Genomic DNA, 19,534 nt, shown 5'->3' on the forward strand with positions numbered 1-19,534 from the left:
AGCTGACTACCAAATTTACGAACCTTGGAGAGCTCTCTGCTACTACTACTGAACAACAATGGATGTGAACAATATCTGCCATTGTGTGTGGAATCACCAAACATGGTTTGATGTTCAAGCTCAAAAACTTTTCCTTTCTCTATTTTTGCTGTTTTTTGTTTCCCCAAATAATTCATTGAAATGGATTTCTGTTCGAAATTTTAGCTGTAGCTGAATAACCATATCTGGGAAAAAAAGTGGAATTATATTTATATTACAAGAAAACAAACATCAACCCACTCCTAGAGATCATGATATGATACTAAGTACCATAACGTGGAAAAAAAAAGTGGAATTATATTTTTATTACAAGAACAAACATCAACACACTCCTAGAGATCATGAAAATGATACTCAAGATTCAAATGAAACATAACACCCCCAGCAATAAATCTGTGTGGATAGCGCCCCAAAAAAATAAAAAACAGAAAACTATATAAAAAACAGGCAATATGGGACAGCTGCCGAGCTAGGGCCTCTGACAGTGATGTGCCTTTGTATGTATATAATATATTATATATCATGATAAGGAAATATATGACTAAACGGCAGCTCTCCTCAAGGGCTAGTGGCGGTGGTGGATGGGGGAGGTGAGAGGAATGGAATGGTTATTGGAATGGTCGGGATTGAAATTGCTGGAATGGTTGGGATTGAAGGCAGAGGAGGCAGAGTCACCTTGGGCAGCGAGGGCATGGTTGGCATTGGTAGAGGTGGGACGTTGGTGCTTGGTAACGGTGGCAATGTGGGCATTGGCAAAGTTGGAGCAGTAGGCAGTGGGGTAGTCGGCAATGGTGGCCCCCTGGGCATTGGCAGAGTTGGAATTGTAGGTAGTGCTGGAGGTGGAACTGCTGGGGTATCCAAAAGGCGGCGAGCTCCCAAGCTCATATCGATGCTCATGAGTGACAGTGCAGCAATGAGGAACATGGCGATGAGGGGCTTGGAACCAGCCATGGTGGTTTGATAGGAGCTGTAGAAGACACACACAGGAGTTAGAATAAGAAGAACGCGTGTTGTGGTATGAATTGAGTGCAGGTGCTTTTGGGTATTTATAGGAAGCAAAATGCACCAGGGTTCTCTTGAGGAGTTGGGCAATGGCCTCTGCTGGTGAGATATGGTTGGGGAAGTTTGGAATACTGATTGCTACATTGTTAGTTGAACTTCCAGCCTTGACTTGGCCCAAATTTAGACATAAAATAATTCAGAAGATGGCTCAACTCACCCAAGCAAGCTCTTTTGCAGAGTTAACACACTTCAATTGAACAAACTTTGGACCAATGTAGCTCTGATTAATTAATTCCCAGGCAGGGTGTAAAAACACAAAATCTGTTATTAGATTTGATATTCATTTTTTGGTCTGTATATTATCCAAGATTAGATGGAAAAGTGCATTAAGAAGGTTATATATTAATATCTTTCATCGTTTTCGTCAAAACGTTTCATTATTGAGCTCTTGAATTTCATTATTGATACCTAGGGGTTTCCTCGATTTGGATTAAGTTCATGCATGATCCATTAATTCATTCTCTCGCTAATTATGTGCTTGTTTTTTTTTTTTTCTTTGGATTTCTTCGTTCAAGTTGTCAAGCAGTTTGCTTGGAGCCTTGTATGTTGAATTGTTGAAGTTGAATTTTGCTAAATTGCAATCTTTTTAAACCTAAAATTGAATTATTGAAAAGTGTATAGGCCTGCCAAGGCCCAAACTTGAAACTGAAATGTGTTTGGGCCTTAATTTTTTTTCTTCATCGAAATTAAAATGTGTTTACACATGCCCACTTGAGCTTTGGTCTGAATTGAAATTTTTATTGAATTTGAAACATGTAATTAGATTTATCTACATTGAAATTGATGTGTTTAAGCTTGGATTTGAGTTAAATGTTTATTGGGCTCATTAGTAGTTCCACAATAGAAAAGAGACAAAGAGAGATATAGAAGAGTAGCCCAGAAAATGAGGCCCAAACTGATCAAAACTGACCATCTGGATTCAATTTTAGTTACCTAGGAACATGGATTTGGGAGTTTAGATTTGGATTAAGGCAGTACAAAATTGAATTAAATTTTTTTCTGATTTATATAAATTGTAATTCAAAGTCTGAAATTAATGCTCCCCAACGCTAAATTAGATCAAATTTGGGCCTAACTTGACCATTGATTTGCTCTAATCCATAGCCGAAGTTCCTTTTTGCAGTTTTTAAGTCGACCACATCTAGAGTTAACGACCCACTAAATTTAAAGATATCGTTCGTTTGATTCATAAAAATTTAAATGTCCTCTGAAATAATTGATTTTTAGCAATTTTGTTCTTAAGAATAACATGTCTATTAGTAACAGTATTTTTTGTTTGGTTTGCCTTGTGAAATTTTCAAAAAATGTGATGTTATTGTCATTGTATCACTTACATCTTGCCTTAAAGCAAATATAAAAATGAAATTCCTAGGCTTGTTTAGATTTGGAAAATAATTTTTATTTTTTATTATGAAAAATTTAGTTAATTTTTTTTTAATTTTTATGAAAAATATAATAAACAATTTTGATACTATTTACTTGTGAAAATAGTTTTATTTTTATTTATAATTTTCAAAATTCCATCTTTTATATTTTTCAAATTATATATAAAAAGTTGAAAAAAAAAAAATCATTTTATTATTTTTCTAGATTTTCAACTCCTCATTTGTATACAAAAGCATGAAATTCAAATCTTGAACTTTTATTTGTATGTGTATGAATAGAATTTCTTCTAATTTACAAAAATCCAAATTTGAGCTTTAAAATCCATGATTCCAATGATCACTTATATAAAATTTGAAAAATTAGAAAATATATATATATATTTTTTTGGTGATTGTATTAGAATCAAAAAATGAAAAATAGAAAATTATTTTCCACATTTGAAAAAATTCTTTGTTTTCTACATTTTAATTAAATTTTAAAATTAAGAAATAAATTAAAAAAATTTATAATTCTTTGTAAAACTAAAAATAGAAAAATAAAAGAAATCTTCTTCACAAAGCCCAAAAGGATTTTGTGAAGCCAAAAATGCCGTGCTCTTTCATTGGTTTATTTAGAGAGGAAGCCAATTTTGATGGCTCCATGTTAAATAGGGCAAATTTGGAATGACAAGCATAGACTCGAATCCACCCCCCTCTTTCGCCCTTAATTTGTCTTAGGGCAAAAAGGTATATTTGGGATCCACTTCGAGTCACAAAATTAATCTCAATGATTGCACTTAATTCATTTGAAAATAAAAAGGTATATTTGGGATCCGCTTCGAGTCACAAAATTAATCTCAATGATTGCACTTAATTCATTTGAAAATTATTATCAAATTCGTTCCAATAAAGACAACGAGATGGTACGAACTATCTGATAACTCAAATCGATTTAGGAATCGTTTGAACTTACTGAAAAGAAGTACTTTTATGAAAGAAGTATTTATTTAAAAAAAAATACTTATCTAAAAATGGTTTGAAATTACTTTAAATATTTTTTAGATAAATACTTTTTTAGAATTTTTTAAAATACTTATTTTTTTAAAAAATATTTATTTAATTGTACATAAATATTTAATTTAAGTATTTTTTTTATGATAATTACTTATTTTATAATTCATTCAACTTTATATCCAACTGATATACCCAACAAGCATATGGCATGTGGTCATGTGGTCCATCATACTTCCTCCTTTTCTAAGCATCCGATCGCCTCCCCAAATTTGAGAAAGGGAGGGTCTCTTTATTTCAATACCACGCTTGGTCATAAATGTCTTATGTCTGATCACAGATTGTACATGGCAGGAGCCTTTTGACCCTAGTGGTGGCATTGCACCAGCTGCAAAGACAAATTTTTAAGATGAAAAAACATAAATATTAGAACTTTAATTTAGATTTTATATCAATTTAATTAAATATAATATAAATTATAATTTTTTTTTTCAAATTTACATAAATAATGTTGTGAAATCATGTTTTAAGGTTAGGCACACATACGAAAAATGAGAAAATCAAAAGAAAGAAGAACAACAACGAATTTACGTGATTCGTCAGTATGCCTACTTTTATAGAGCCCTTGCGTAATTTTTACGATCTCATCAAATGAAAATTGCATTAGGGTTTCAATTCTCGACTACAATATGTATATATAACCGCATATGAAATTCCTAAAATACCCTCATATGATGCTATTTTACACTACACCACGAGTAAAATGTACTATACCACACCATGGCCACAACTTAGTTTTGTGTCACGGTTCGACTATTTTCACACCCTTATGAAAGGCCATGCGGCGCTAACTAAAGCACTCTTTTTTAACTAGTCAGCCTATCGTTTACCAACATTCATCCACGAAGCACTTTCATTAACATTCATTCAGATAGCAGCGGAAACAGTAATCAATTCATGAAAGCCGTGGTAAGCAAGCAGTAAACATTGAAGCAAACGTAATTCATTAACAAATCCTTTGTTGATATGGTGTACTTAGCGAGGGAGGCAAGTAGGCTAAGCACGTTGACAATTGCTAGTGAGTTTTACAATAACTGAGGAACACTCACCCTTCCCTAAAGAGCTTTCTGGGCTATTCTCACTCTGGCATTAGGAAACATCAAAGTGACTAAGGAGTCATACTGTCTTATATGACTTATAATGAAATAAATACTGGAAAATAACCCTACACTAGTATTTACATGATGGAAACTCATCCCAAACACACGAGGCAAGCGATCACAGGCAACCATAATGCCCTAAACAAGCTTAGCTCGTGACATTCTCCCCCACTTATGCGGTCGACTTCCTCGTAGACTTTGACGCTAGGTACACTTCGACTTTGTCTACAAACGGTTGCATATCTTTCGCAAAAACCTAGCTAATTTCTTCGTCGCCAAGGCCTTTCCACTTCACTAAGAATTCCTGCCGCTTCTTCCTTGAGGATGTGAACTCTCTGTTTGCAAGGATATCTTCAACTTCACGTTTGTCAGGTTGAACTGTACTCATTTCTGCTCTGGCTAACTAATTTCTGCTCAGATTGTCAGTGTCGGCGTTGTATGGCTTGAGGCAGCTGACGTGAAACATAGGATGCACTTTCATCCAAGTTGGAGGGTCGATTTTGTAGGAGACCTTCTCGACTTTGGCCAAGATGGGGATTGGTCCTTCATATTTGCGAAGTAGTCTCCTATCTCGTCCTCGTAGTGACCTGACCTGTTCATGATTGAGCTTAACAAGCACCAAGTCACCTACATTGAAGTGCTACGGTCTTCTCCCCTGATCTGCCCACTTCTTCATCTGCTTAGTAGCTTTCTCTAGGTAGGCTCGAGCAATCTCAGCATTCTGTCTCCATTCTTTGGTAAATACGTACGCGTTGGGACTCTTTCCTCTGTACGGCTCATCCACTGTGTGAGGTAACAGCAGTTGCTAGCCTGTAACAAGCTCAAAAGGACTCTTGTTGGTTGTGGAGCACTTTGGGGTATTGAAACAGAACTGAGCCACATCAAGTAGTTGCACCCAATTCTTCTGGTTGGTGTTGACAAAGTGGCGCAAGTACTCTTCAAGTAGCCCATTGAATCTCTCCGTCTGTCCATCTGTCTGTGGCTGATAACTTGAAGAGACTTCTAGTTGTGAACCGAGGATTCTGAAAAGTTTTATCCAAAAGTTGCTGGTGAATCTTGAGTCTCAATCACTAACAATGTCGTGGGGAACACCCCAATATTTCACAATGTTCTTAAAAAACAATTGTGCTGTCTCCTCTGCCAAACAATACTTCAGTGCGGTTATGAATGTACCATTCTTCGAAAACCTATCTATAATGACAAGTATAGACCCTGTGTCTCCCACTTTAGGCAGGTTGGTGATGAAGTCCAATGAGACACTTTCCCACTGTTTAGACGGTACTGGTAGGGGCTCCAACAGCCTAGCAATTTTCGTCCGCTCCACCTTGTCTTATTGGCAAGTGAGACAAGTTCAGATATAATCAACCACATCATCATGCATGTGCAGCCAATAGTACCCCCGCTTCAGTAAGGCCAAAGTGCGCTGCCATCCTGGATGTCCGGCTCATATGGTATCATGACATTCCTTCAGCAATGTCTTCCTCAAATCACCTGCTCGTGGCACAAAGAGTCGGTTACCATGGGTCATTAGTAATCCATTTTCCATCTAGAACTGTCGTGCCTTCCCTTCTTCGATAAGTTTCATTAAGTTTTGAGAAATTGGATCTTTGGCTAAGTTCTCCTTGATGCGCTCCCGCATCGTTGTGGTAACAGTACTTAAAGTCAGATGTGTTACCATTTGTAAGGTCGCCAGTTCGGCCTTTCTACTCAGTGCATCCGCGACTTGGTTCAATCGCCCCACCTTGTGCTCAAATGAAAAATCAAATTTTGCCAAGAATTCTTGCCATCGGCCCTACTTGGGTGTTAGCTTTGGTTGTGTGAAGAAATGGCTAACACTTGAGTTATCTATTTTCACTACAAACCTTGACCCAAGTAAGTAATGCCTCCACACATAGAGACAATGTATCACCGCTAGCATCTCCTTCTCTTAAGTTGTGTACTTCTGCTCTACTTCATTAAGCTTATAGCTTTTGTACGCAACAGGGTGCCCCTCGTGTACCAAGACTCCTCCAAGGGTGAAATCTGATGCATCTGTCTGTACCTTGAAGGGTTTCATGACATCTGGAAGAGCCAGTACCGGATCTCTCATCATGGGATCCTTCAAGTCATCAAAGGCTCCCTGGCACTACTCTGTCCAGTTCCACCCATGACCCTTCTTTAGTAGTTCTGTCATAGGGGCCGTTCTTCGTGAATACCCTTCTACGAACTTCCTATAGTAGTTGGCAAGGCCAAGAAAGGAATGCAACTCTTTCATTGTCATTGGGATCTTCCATTCTTGAATTGCCCTTACCTTTTCCATATCCATTCTGATATGACCTTGTTCAATCACATAACCAAGGAATTTGATGCTCTTCTGAGCAAAAGAGCACTTCTCTTTCTTCACATATAGATTGTTCCCCTTCAGCCTATCGAACACCTTCAGTAGATGCTCTTTATGTTCCTCCAGAGTGGAACTGTAAACAACAATATCATCCAGGTACACCATGACAAACTTGTCAAGGTACTCACGGAAAACTTGGTTCATCAAGGTACAGAATGTTGCAGGCGCATTCGTCAACCCGAATGGCATCACCAAGACTTCAAATGCCCTATACCGTGTCACATAAGTAGTCTTCGGCTCATCCCCATCAGCAATTCTCACCTGATAGTAGCCTGACCTCAAGTCAAGTTTAGTTAAGTACTTGGCGTGACTCAACTGATCCAATAAATCATCAATCAAAGGAACATGATACTTGTTGCGCACTGTCACCTTGTTGAGCGCGCGGTAGTCTACACACATCCACTGGCTCCCATCATGTTTCTTTTGAAATAGCACCAGTGCTCCAAACGGTGCTTTGGAAGGGCGAACATATCCTGCGTCCAATATTTCATCAAGTTGCTTCCTCAATTCTGCTAACTCTGGAGGCGCCATCTAATATGGCCCTTTTGTAGGTGCTTTCACTCTTGGAAACAACTCGATCTCATGCTCCACACCCGATTGTGGAGGTAATTCGTGAGGCAACTTATCCGGAATCACCTCCTTGTACTAATCCAACATAGCTTGGATGGTTGTAGGCACCAGCTCTTTGCCTACTTCTTTATCTACCACCACCGTAGCTAGATATGTCTGCTCTCCCTTCCTAAAACCTTTCTTGAGTTGCATGGCTGAAGGGAACTTCCCATCGTCTCCTTTCGTTACAACAGCTTGCACCATGCACGTGTGATCTCCCATTAGACATAGGGAACTAGCCGAAGGTATCGGCACTCCCTTCGTTCCCTTTAGGAACTCCATTCCCAAAATGACTAGAAAGTCATCCAATGGCATTGCTGTGAAATTCACATGACCTTCCCACTGCCCAAGCTTCAAACTTGCTTGGCTATTCCCAGAGTAGGCTGGGCTACAGAATTAACTGCTTTTATGCATCCTGCATTCATCTCTAAGGATAAGTTGAGTCTCCAAGCTTCTGGTTGCGAAACAAAGTTATAGGTAGCCCTGGTATCCACCATAGCGCGGGTGCTCTTCCCATTGATTTTCAAGTCCACAAACATTAGCCCTCTGACTCATGTAACATTTGGGGCTTTCGCTTGCTTTTCCAATGCGCTCACCTGCTGCATTGCACCCATCCTCGGGGTCTCATCTTCTTCCCCATCGTCTTCCAGTGCCTATTCGACAATGGAAGCCTGTAAAGCATTAAGTGATGCTTTGTGAGGACACTTAAAAACTCTATGAGGACCTCGACACAAGAAACACTCAAGTTTACCCTTTCCCTTGGGTGTATTGAACCCTCGAGACGATGAAGCTTCCTTTGAGGTTGATGCTTTATAGTCAACTCCCCCACTCTTGGGTTTGCCTTTCTTGAAAGGCTTTCCATTGTTTCCCTCTCCGCCAAATCCTTTGGACAAAGTGGTATTCTCCCTAGCGTAGTTAGTCAAGCATTTTGCAGTAGCTTGTGTGGTAGACAAATTTTGAACTCTTTGTCTATGAAGTTCAGTCCTTACCCACGATTTCATCCCCTCTAGAAAATAGATCAACTTGTCCTTCTCCAACATATCCCGGATATCCAACATCAAAGCAGAAAATTGTTTCACATATTCCCTGATTGACCTAGTATGCTTGAGGTCTCTCAGCTTTTTCCTTGCATTGTACTCAACATTTTCAGGAAAGAATTGGGCCTTGAGCTCTCTTTTCAAGTCTGCCCAACTATCAATTACACAGTTTTCATTTTCAATATCATTGTACTTAACATGCCACCACAGTTTGGCATCACCCACCAAGTACATGGTTGCAGTATCCACTTTCACCTGTTCTGAGGCCATCCTCACAGCGCGAAAATACTGTTCCATATCAAACAAGAAGTTCTCTAACTCCTTAGCATCACGGGCACCCCCATACGTCCTGGATTCAGGTACCTTGATCTTACTAACTCCCAGAGTGTTGGACTTCCCTATAGCAAGAACCATTAGATTCACCTTTGCATCTAGATTAGCCATCTGGGCCTGCAAAGTTTCCACAGTATGGTGAAAGTCCTTTGACATTTCACTTGTCAAACTTGCTTGATGCTGCTGTGATCCCATCACTTCATCAACAAGTCCCCTCAGTTGGGTCATCTTGTTGGCCATATTGTTGGTTGTCTCTTCAACCTGTGCTTCCAGTGCACTAAGTCCTTCAGCATTGTTTGGTGCCATGGTCACTTACCAAAGCTTCCCAAATCCAACAATGAAGGCAATCGAATTCACGTAGCAACTCAACCTTGGGCTCTCACCAAGTGTCACCGACTTGGCTTTGATACCAAATGTCTCGGTCCGACTATTTTCACACCCTTGTGAAGGGCAGTGCGGCGTTAGTTAAAGTACTCTTGTTTAACTAGCCAGCCTATCGTTTACCAACATTCATCCACGAAGCACTTTCATTAACATTCATTCAGATAGCAGCGAAAACAGTAATCAATTCATGAAAGCCGTGGTAAGCAAGCAGTAAACATTGAAGCAAACGTAATTCATTAACAAATCCTCTGTTGACATGGTGTACTTAGCTAGGGGGGCAAGTAGGCTAAGCACGTTGACAATTGCTAGTGAGTTTTACAATGACTGATGAACACTCACCCTCCCCTAAAGAGCTTTCTGGGTTATTCTCACTCTGATACTAGGAACATCAAAGTGACCAAAGAGTCATACTGCCTTATTTAGCTTACAATGAAATAAATACTGGAAAATAACCTTACACTAGTATTTACATGATGAAAACCCATCCCAAACACACGAGGCAAGTGGTCACAGGCAAGCATAATGCCCTGAACAAGTTTAGCTCGTGACATCTTGGAAGGTTTGATTTAAGCAGAAAGAGAGGTTTCACGCATGTAGGGTGCAAAACCTTTCATTTGTAACGCGATTCAAGTGGACAACCCCTCTAAATATGAGTAATAACTTTACAGTTAAATCTAAATTGCAAAATTCATGTTCATAAAACACTATCTTAAAAAATAAATTTTTTTGTGTTTTATTTATTTATGTATTTTCATATTTTCCCCTCTTTTTAGTTGGTCTAAATAGATTGGTAAGTTTAAAGTCAAACTTTGATATTTGTCGTTCACTTCCTTTTTAGATTAGTCCGCACTAACTGAATTTGTGTTAAAAAATTTAATCAAATTTCAAGCAGACATCTTAGTGATTAGAGTTTGAAACTTTTAAAATCGAGGATTTTCTATGTCAATTTTCTAAGAAAGAATTTGAGGGAAGAGATTGCAACTTTTGTGTAATAAATTTGACTTGATGACCCTGAATGATTAAAAAAAAAATTCAAACCCTAACCATGAGGGGAGAGACCAATTGACCACCCTAGCTTTATAAACCAAAAAAAAAAAAAAAACCGACACCCTCCTTGGGAGTAGGTGGAAGTGATTGGCAAAATGAGTATATGCAATAGTGTAGTTTCAATTTCAAAGGACAGCAAATTGTCTTTGGGAAAAACTTAAAGAGGCAGGACAAAAATTTGGCTGCACCACAACAACAGGCTGCCACTGCCCCTGGGGAGTCAGATTTCAGAACTCAGAACTCAGAACTCAGAACTCAGAAACTCAGAAACTCAGAACCAAACCAACCTACCTATTGCTGCAAGCAAGCAAGCAAAGAACCAAGTTGACACAGAGCCATAACCTCTCTCTCTCTCTCTCTCTCTCCTGCATGTACCACACTGATATGCTCATTGCTCTCTGCTCAGGCCATCCTTCTCACATCTTGCGGACCACTTTCTTTGTTTTTATTTATTCTTTTTAATGATTCAAAACTCCTATTTAAACAAGTCCTTCGAACTCTCACCAGATTAATATCGAAAATGTCGACTACTCATTGCATAATTTATCAGATAAATCATACTACTAAAATTAAATTTCATTCTTACTACTGGAGAAATCCGATTGGACAGTTTCTGTGTTCTTACTATCTGTAGAGTGTATGCATGATGTCATCCTATCCATCACTATGCTTAATGTTCTTTTGAAGCTTTTTTGGAGGTCAATAATCTCACTGCCTCCACCCGCGCCCACCCCCACAAAATCTTGAGTAGCTAGGCATGGTTGCCGTATTCCCACTTCCCAGTTTTACTATATTGAGGGAAATTTATTGCCTACCCAACACCACCACCACTAATGAAACAATAACTTTTCCAATTACTAATATATATACTATATGTAAGCAATGCATTTGGCTTCATTATAAATTGAGATCCATCGTATCTTATGGGATATACAATGTACCCCACACTGATTTATGTTCATAGTATGCTGGACAAACAAGGATATGGATAAGGGTTTTTTTTTTTTTTTTTTTTTTTTCTTTTAATAGATCTATCGAAAAGTTGATTAGGCATGGATCATACAAGAAAAGAAGGTTAAAATTAGTTAAAACTTGAGATCTCAAATATAAAACTTCTAATACTCTAGGACACGAGACATCATCTGTCGTCTAAGAATATAAGGATAGAATCAGTTATCGGGATGTTTTTTTTTCTCCCTTCTTTAGGATTTGACCTATATGTACCAAAACTAAAATGCTTAAGGAAAAAAAAGGAGAAAAAAATAGTGATGAAAATATTTTCCTTTTCTCGAATTGTGTCTGGGATCCTGTAAAACTCATGGTTAGTACCATGTGTTCCTCGGATGCTCTTGAGACACGCAGTTCAAGAAGACAAAGATACCCAATATGCAAACAGAATCTTTCTAAATAAATAAAAGTTTGTACATACTAATTAAACTAATAGCAAAGTACATTCTCTTTTGCTACAAAGTTTAAACATGTCCCATTTTTCACCCTAACAACCTAAGCTCAAGTACCTACTTCACCACCTAAATACAAAACCACCCTCTTCAATTTCAACTCCATTTCAGAAAAAAAAAAAAAACCATATGAAAAAAAACCACAACATTACTCCCTACCTTCTAAATTCTTCTTGTTTTTTTCAAAAAAAAAGCCCTAAGAGAGTAGGAGGGGCAGTCCTAAAAATGCCAAAAAAAAAAAAAAAACCCTAAGATGGTCCAACGCGCGGCCGCTTATTCCCCGGCAAAGTCTGGCCCGACCCACACGACAAAGCCGGTTTGTCTATAACCACCTTCAACGCCCTTCGCAGTGTCTCTATCCCTTCCTTCTCACCGCCGGCAGAGGCGGCGCCGGCGAGGCCTTGCAGCCACACCACGCTCTTGGTCCTCCCTCCGACGGTGGCCATCTCTGCCCTCACCACCTTCCCCCGCACCGTCCGCAGCGCCCTCGTGAGATCCGCCACCAGCCCAGCCCTGTCCTCGCAGCACAAGCTCGCCTTCACGGCCGCCCCACCGCCGCCGCCGCCGCCGCCCTCCTCGCAATACTCCACCCCCACCTCGTCCGCCTCCCCCGGAAACACGCTCCTCTCGCTCGTCGCCATCTCCGCCACCGCCGTCTTCAGCTCCCTCACCCGCCGCACCACCTCCCCCAGCAGCGACGCCTTGTCCGTCTGCCATCCACCCAAATTACGTCACTACCTTCGCATCTTATGATAAGAAGTTTTCATAAAAAGCAATGTAAAGTCTCATAATTTGAATTTTTGAAACTAAACCTAACAAATTATACTGATAATTAATTTCTCGATATGAACAATAAATTCTTCATATATAGAATTGAAGTTGATGATCGCTATTTACTTTGATTGTGTTAGGAAGGAGGGTGCGAAGGGTGGCGAGGTGGCCGTTGATGCGCTTCCGGCGCCGCCTCTCGGCCTCGCTGTGGCTCTTGCAGGCCGCGATTGCCTTCTCCTCCGCCGTCGATGTCGTCGGAGTCATCGAATTTCCGCCGGTGATCGTCTCCGCTGTCGAACTGATCAGTCCCTGGAGACATATACTCTGCTGGTTCGAATAGAAACTCGAAATGGGATGCATTTTAATTTTTTCAGCTGTTCTTCTCGCTCGATCGTTAATTGTTCAATCCCTACCTATAATAATCAAAAAATTAAAACAAGCACAGGACATGATCATTCATGGCAAGAAACTCAGCAAAAGATGAACAAAATGCTTGTCAAAAATCGCAAAGCAGAGGGAGATTCAACTATACCAGCGAGAAAATTTGAAAAATAAGAAATGGGCAGCAGAGATCAATCCAAACTGAGTAGAGATTTTTGTTTTGAACTCGAGATTATCTCAAAGACACAAGCAAAACCAACGTTCCAAGACCCTTCTCCGTTTTGATCAATCTTCCATAGATGAAAATTTCCAATGAGTGAGATTAAACACACACAAACCCATATATATAGTGAGAAGAATGTGTACTTCAACAATGGTCAAAGAGATGAGAAGAAGAAGAAGAAAAGCAGACAGGTAGGGCTTCAACACTGACACTGTTTTTTTTTTTTAATTTCATATTATTTATTTATTTATAGGACTCTAACTTAGTTCCTATTTAATTAGACAAGGAATTGGGTCGAATTAATTAATAAAGCTTTTTGCTTTTAATCAAATTAAGATATTCCTTTTGGATTTAAGAATATCTTTCATTGAAATTTAATGCAAACAAAGAAAAACCAAAGGCATGCATGCTGTTTCATATCATTGCCTCTTAATATATATGCATGGTTCTCCTATAATTTCTTACCTTATGGTATCCTAATTTTTTAAATAGCTCATTTGACTTCACTGGGCTCTTGGTCTATGACATGGAGTGGTTAGCTCATACCCAAAAAGGAAAAAGAAAAAATATCCTTTAGGTTGAACCTTAGTTTTGATTCGTGAGATAACTAGTGTTTTGTACTCGATAAAACTATTTAAGGCATTAAGTTTGAATACAAACGGGTTATTTGTTAACAGTCTAAACGTAAAACCTATGAATACATCATACAAATTGAAAAATAATATTTATTTTTCTCTTTTTTAAATTGCTATAAGAATTGTTAAGCAATGTTATATGATTGATTAGTTTAGCTAGTTAGGTTTATACACCAATGAATGCACTTTTAAGAATTGATAAGTTGTGAAATCTATAAGTAGTATGATTGTAAAAATTAGTGTCTGGTCTAGTGATGAGATATTTTAAAAAACGGTGCATCGTTTGTGAAAAATGAGTTATTAGAAAAAAGTAAAAATGATATGATACAAACCCCTATGCGGTTGTGCGCGCGCGCACACACACACACACTCCCTTAGCCTCTATTGAATTTTTAGTCCAATGGCTTGCAATAGGATGTGTATGATACCACCCTTGGGGTAGGCATAGTATAGAAGGCCCAAAAAATAAATCATCGCCTAAAACAAAAGTTGTAATTGAATTTTCTTATATGTTTCAAATAATCAAAATAGACAATCAGTAAATGTACATGAATGTCCGATGAAACAATTTTATAATAATAATAGAAGGCAAAAAACACATAGGGAATATATAGTTTATTAGAAAGACTTGCATTTCACTTTTAAAAGTCTCAATTTTTTGACTTTTAAAATCCTCAACAAAGAATAAGTTAACTTATAAAAAATAAAAAATAAAAACTATTATACCTAACATATCGATCCCAATTTTTACTTTTTAAGATAGTAGCTCTATCAAACAAGGGGCCAAATGTAAAATTAATCTCATGATCAAAAGAAACAATAGAGTTACGCAAAAGGAATAAGTTATTAAATGTTTGTATAATGCGATTTATGATTATACCACATAATAATATGCTACACTGATGACCTCATAACTTAATGCTTAAGGTTTCACTTTTGAGTTATATTACTTCTACTCTAAAATAAATAAATAAAAAAAGCCTTCACTATCTATGATCAATTTCCATTTATCTACAAAAATAAGTAATAAAAGCATAAAATATATAAAAGAAAGAATCCCTCCTCCTTGATCTTGCACAGGTGCATCAACCACTTTCATCCTATTGCCCTTAAATATTATCGAAAAGAAAAACAAAACAAAACAAAATGATGCATGTATGCAAAAAGACAAAAAACTCATATAATCCTTTAGTTTGAAATAATGTGAGGTTCGTCGATAAAGGAATTGTGATCTAACAAGTGATGTAGATCAACGAGCTCGTTAAAATCTCAAAGAGAGAAATAGGAGGGAAGAAAAAAAAGAGAGAAGAAATTGACTATAGAGAGAAGGGAAGAAGAGAGAACTTAGAGAAGTAGAAGAGATTAAGATACAACAGTCTTCCAAAAGCTATCACTAGAATAGGAGTAAGATCCCACCAAAAATGAGAATTATTGGCGATTCCCACTAAGGACAAGGATAGTCTCCTTATCTACCAAATCTACTTATAACTAAATAGGGAAACAAGTAAAACTATAGGAACGTGAACTAGTATGATGGTGAACTAGAAGGTTGACTTGAAGAATATGCTTACATAGTAGAAGACTTGAATATAACCTAGTTAGTAGCAAATCTTCCACATTAAAATTGGGCTAATGTGCACATCAATATATATAAGGCAAGACAATCATATAAGTAGTAGGACCATATTTGCAAAGAATGTGACAAGGGCTAATGACACATTGATGTAGATTTCTTAAAAAATAGAGAAGTCGTGCTCTGTTACTTTTGAATCATAACAGTCCCCCGTATCAATTGTAAGATTTCTATCACACACATCAATTGTTAATTTATCATCTAAATTGTTCTATGCAAGGTTGCACAAGATGGTGGCGTATACATAATGGATATGCTAGCAAATGACTTAAATGACTAGAAAGGCTAGGAATGAAATGAACAAGGTCAAAAGGCTTACTGAGAGTATAACCTTGTATAGTGAAAAATGCTCACTAATAGAACTACTAAACCTGAACAATTTACCAGTTGAAATGACAACTCTCAGTTCTTTTGATACTCACTATGAAAATGAAACAAAGCATATCTCCACGAATATGGCTAATAATAACTTCTATTTGACCGTACATCTCAGGGTGAGAAGCAAATTAGCACATAGGATGTATGTCAAACAATAATTGGTTGAGTGTCTTCCAAAAATAATTAAGGAATTTGAGATCCTTATTAGACACAATGAAAATTATTAAGATACATGAAGACAAAGCTTCCTTGTTTTGAAAAATAACTAGTTAGTCATGTGAGAAGCGTCAAATATTGTCTGACTATAAGGGACAAAACGTGTCATGTTAAAACAAATCTATCAGTTATCATAATAGAATTGTGACCCCTAGTATTCATGGATTAATCCTAGCACGAAAGTCTTTACATCTGTTTAATTAGGCTCATGTGACAAAGGCAATGGTGTGTATAATTTCACATTTTGCTTCTTAACCTTAATAGTTTGATAAATTCAACATTAAAACACATACTATATGTTGATAATTCCACTTGTGAGCTTATCCCACATTGAAAAATTTGAGTAGATGATGGGGACTTATATACATGGTTGGGCCCAAGACCCAATAGGCTTAAGCTTTTGAGTCAAGTTAGTGTTCACCCATGTGTATCAAGTCCACCCATAGGCTTCTCCAATCCTAACAAGTGGTATCAGAGCTGACGGTTCGTAACTCTGAGTGAGTGACATCGTAAAAAGTCGAGACATAGAGCTAATTCTCCTGACATGCTAACAGTTGGAGGACCAAGTGTGTGGCCGAGACCAATAAGAATCATCTAGGCTGAGAATGGATCCGAATAGGGTCTAGACATGAGGGGTAGAATTAGTTCGGAGGCATGTGGAATGCAATCCGATGCACGTAAGAAGTCAGTGGTAAAACTCACTTAAGCAACTGTTGGAGAATTGAGCTTACTCCCATAAGAGAGACGCTTTCCGTTTAAGGGGGAGTAGTGAACTCACAAGTGAAGGGGAGATTGTTGAGAATTGCACTTGTGAGTTTGTCTCACATTAAAAAATTTGAGTGGATGATGGGGTCTTATATACATAGTTGGGCCCAAGACCCAATAGGCTTAAGCTTTTGGGTCAAGTTAGTGTTCACTCATATATATCAAGCCTACCCATGGGCTCCTCCGATCCTAACACTATAGATCAACACGTCTTCCAAAAAAAAGTTGTCTTATTGCATCCAACATAATCCCAATGACAAGAAAATCTTAAACAAAGGTATAGAGAATTCACAACCCAATCCCAAGAAAATGATAAAAGTAAGCATCTTTTCTTCAAAGACCATCCTAAATCTCCTTAAAAATGACACTAATCATGTAAAATAGACCAACTCTCAAGCATCAACTACTTTGTTCTCAATACAGACCTTGCATATGAGAATAATACTGAGCCCTTGAATGAATTCCACCCAAATAGTATCCCTAAGACTTGTGCTTTTGGGAGGACGGAAGTATAATAAAAACCTAGGGGTTTAGAGGTAAAAACCCTAATACAAATAAAGATAGTATCTTCCATCCCACAAAGTGTGCAGCACAACATAAACCTTCTTGCCACGAGTACGATTTCTTCCGAAACCGATCACGAAATGTCTACTTCCCGAAGTATAAAAGAGTGATAATGTAAATTATTACGATAACTTTTTAAAACGAAAATTTGTCGTTATCTCATAAAGTAAATTACCATACAAAATTTGTTACATCATATCCTATAGGCACAAAAGCTTTTCATGAACAATATTTTTTTTTAAATTATTATATTCTTATATAATTCTTTTATCACATTCCACTCTTTTCCAAAAGAAAAGACACTCCCTGAATTAAATCTAACATAAAATGTTTACCCTAAAGTGATATATATGATGACCATCTCAAGACAAATGATGGCCTTCTCCATCAATAAACTTTCCCAAATCACTATTCTATGTAAGACAAAAGAGACCCCAACACATTAAAAAAAAAAAAAAAAGAAATTTAGGGGGTGTAAATTTCCCAAACAAGTCTTAAATCATGTGTTTGAAATTTTTTTTTTTTTTGAATCAACAGTGGAGTGGGCAGTGCATGGCCACCTAACTAATTAGTGGGAAAAGGAATCCAATTAATTTGATGATTTTATTTGACAAGTGAAAAGAAAGAACGCAGCCGGGAAAATGCATTCCCACTTCCCACTGTGTCTTTTCCATGCATCCAAACACCTTCATTGGAATATGCGTAAGTCGGGAAGTGTTATTTCAAAAAAATGCATATATGTTTTGAGAGAGAGAGAGAGAGAGAGAGAGGAGTGAGAAAAGGAGCACCACGCGCAATCATTCTGCTTGCAGCTCAGTGTGATTAGGCTGTGCCACCCAGCAGCTGTCTTTGTATTTGTTTAAAATCCCCAAATGAAAACAAAAAATTGACAACACTTTTGTTTTGCAAATCATAATGTTTCAAACCAAAGCATTTTGAATTGTTGGGTCTTTCCACGACTGCCACAGTGCTCCTACTGCATCCTAACTTGACCAATTTCTAGGGAGAATGTTCTTCAATTCTTTCACACAGAAATATGAATGATAAAAATAGGTGGAAGAATTTAATTAATTAATCCGAAAGCTTATATTTTTTAATTAATCTTTTTTTTCCTTATACATTTCACATAGAAATATAAATGATAAAAGTAGGTGAAACAAAATCCTCGATCCAAATGGACCCTTAAGATATAAGGAAAATACAATAAAAAATAAGTTTCTTCCTCCCTTTTGTTTCCGTATACGTTAAAAAAAATTTATTTATTTTTTGAACAAAAAGAAGATTAATTGATTAATCATAAAAGAAGAGATTTAATGGTTTTAATTGGCATTTAACTGGTGCTGCAATAATATATCAGAATTTGTTAATAAAATTAAAGAGGTAATTTTCTTTCAAGCAAAAGATAGTTTTTTTTTTTTTTTTTTGACTATAAGACTCGATCGCATCATGGAATTACCCAAAGAAAGTGGAGGGCTGTTTTATATCTTGTTGACACAAATATTGGTTATCCATAGAGGCTAGGTTTTCATGCGCCTATAATAGATTTTAGATTTTTCATGAAATGCGACCTAGTGCAATCGGTCAGGAGATTTTCTTAGCAAAAAGATCAAAGTTCAATTACAACCGTTCACAAATCGACATCAAAACAAAACGATAACCCTAACAATGACCATCATGATTATTGCAACAAAAGGTTAATGAAATGGTCTTCACTTTAAAGACTCAATTTTTTTCCAAAAGTTATTACTAACACTTTATGTTCCTTTGCCAATGCATTTTGCACACTTGAAATAAATTATTCATAGACTAGACCTTTATTACTATCTTTAACATTTCTCAACTATAATCAAAAGAAAATATTGCAAAGATTCCATTCACATGAAATTCACATGGCATAATAAGATAGTTGTCCAACATTTTTCTCGTACTCTAAAAAATTTATAAAAAGTAAATCACAACGGTCCACAAATGGACATCGAACCCATAGGCATAGCAATGACTTATGATTATTAATGAAATGGGTCTTCACTAAAGACTCAAATTCGAAAAACAAAAAAAACATAGGCATAGCGATGACTTATG

General features: G+C 37.2%; 2 protein-coding genes across 2 annotated transcripts; both read right to left on the minus strand.

Annotated features, from left to right (window-relative positions):
• Nucleotides 1-225: 225 nt before the first annotated feature.
• Nucleotides 226-1,466, minus strand: LOC131151672 (protein PELPK2-like). The gene has a single exon (XM_058103006.1). It carries the CDS (start codon nucleotides 988-990, stop codon nucleotides 598-600), a length of 393 nt encoding a protein of 130 aa, XP_057958989.1. The 5' UTR covers nucleotides 991-1,466; the 3' UTR covers nucleotides 226-597.
• A 10,350-nt stretch (nucleotides 1,467-11,816) lies between these two features.
• On the minus strand, nucleotides 11,817-13,356 carry LOC131151679 (transcription factor bHLH30-like). Its single transcript, XM_058103019.1, has 3 exons — nucleotides 13,190-13,356; nucleotides 12,784-13,070; nucleotides 11,817-12,596 (listed from the first exon to the last, which is right to left on the minus strand). Exons 2-3 carry the CDS (start codon nucleotides 13,015-13,017, stop codon nucleotides 12,135-12,137), a joined length of 696 nt encoding a protein of 231 aa, XP_057959002.1. The 5' UTR covers nucleotides 13,018-13,070; nucleotides 13,190-13,356; the 3' UTR covers nucleotides 11,817-12,134.
• Nucleotides 13,357-19,534: the final 6,178 nt, after the last annotated feature.

This window comes from Malania oleifera, chromosome 1 (assembly GCF_029873635.1).
Source record: "Malania oleifera isolate guangnan ecotype guangnan chromosome 1, ASM2987363v1, whole genome shotgun sequence".
In the NCBI taxonomy this organism is placed as follows: Eukaryota; Viridiplantae; Streptophyta; class Magnoliopsida; order Santalales; family Ximeniaceae; genus Malania; species Malania oleifera.

What these genes read in the sequence shown, in the direction of transcription:
- LOC131151672 (XM_058103006.1), bottom strand. Translation starts at nt 990, where the DNA reads ATGGCTGGTTCCAAGCCCCTCATCGCCATGTTCCTCATTGCTGCACTG.
- LOC131151679 (XM_058103019.1), bottom strand. Translation starts at nt 13,017, where the DNA reads ATGCATCCCATTTCGAGTTTCTATTCGAACCAGCAGAGTATATGTCTC. An exon ending in TCCTTCCTAACACAATCAAA is followed by an intron (nt 12,597 to 12,783) that starts GTAAATAGCGAT and finishes GGTGGATGGCAG; the next exon opens with ACGGACAAGGCGTCGCTGCT.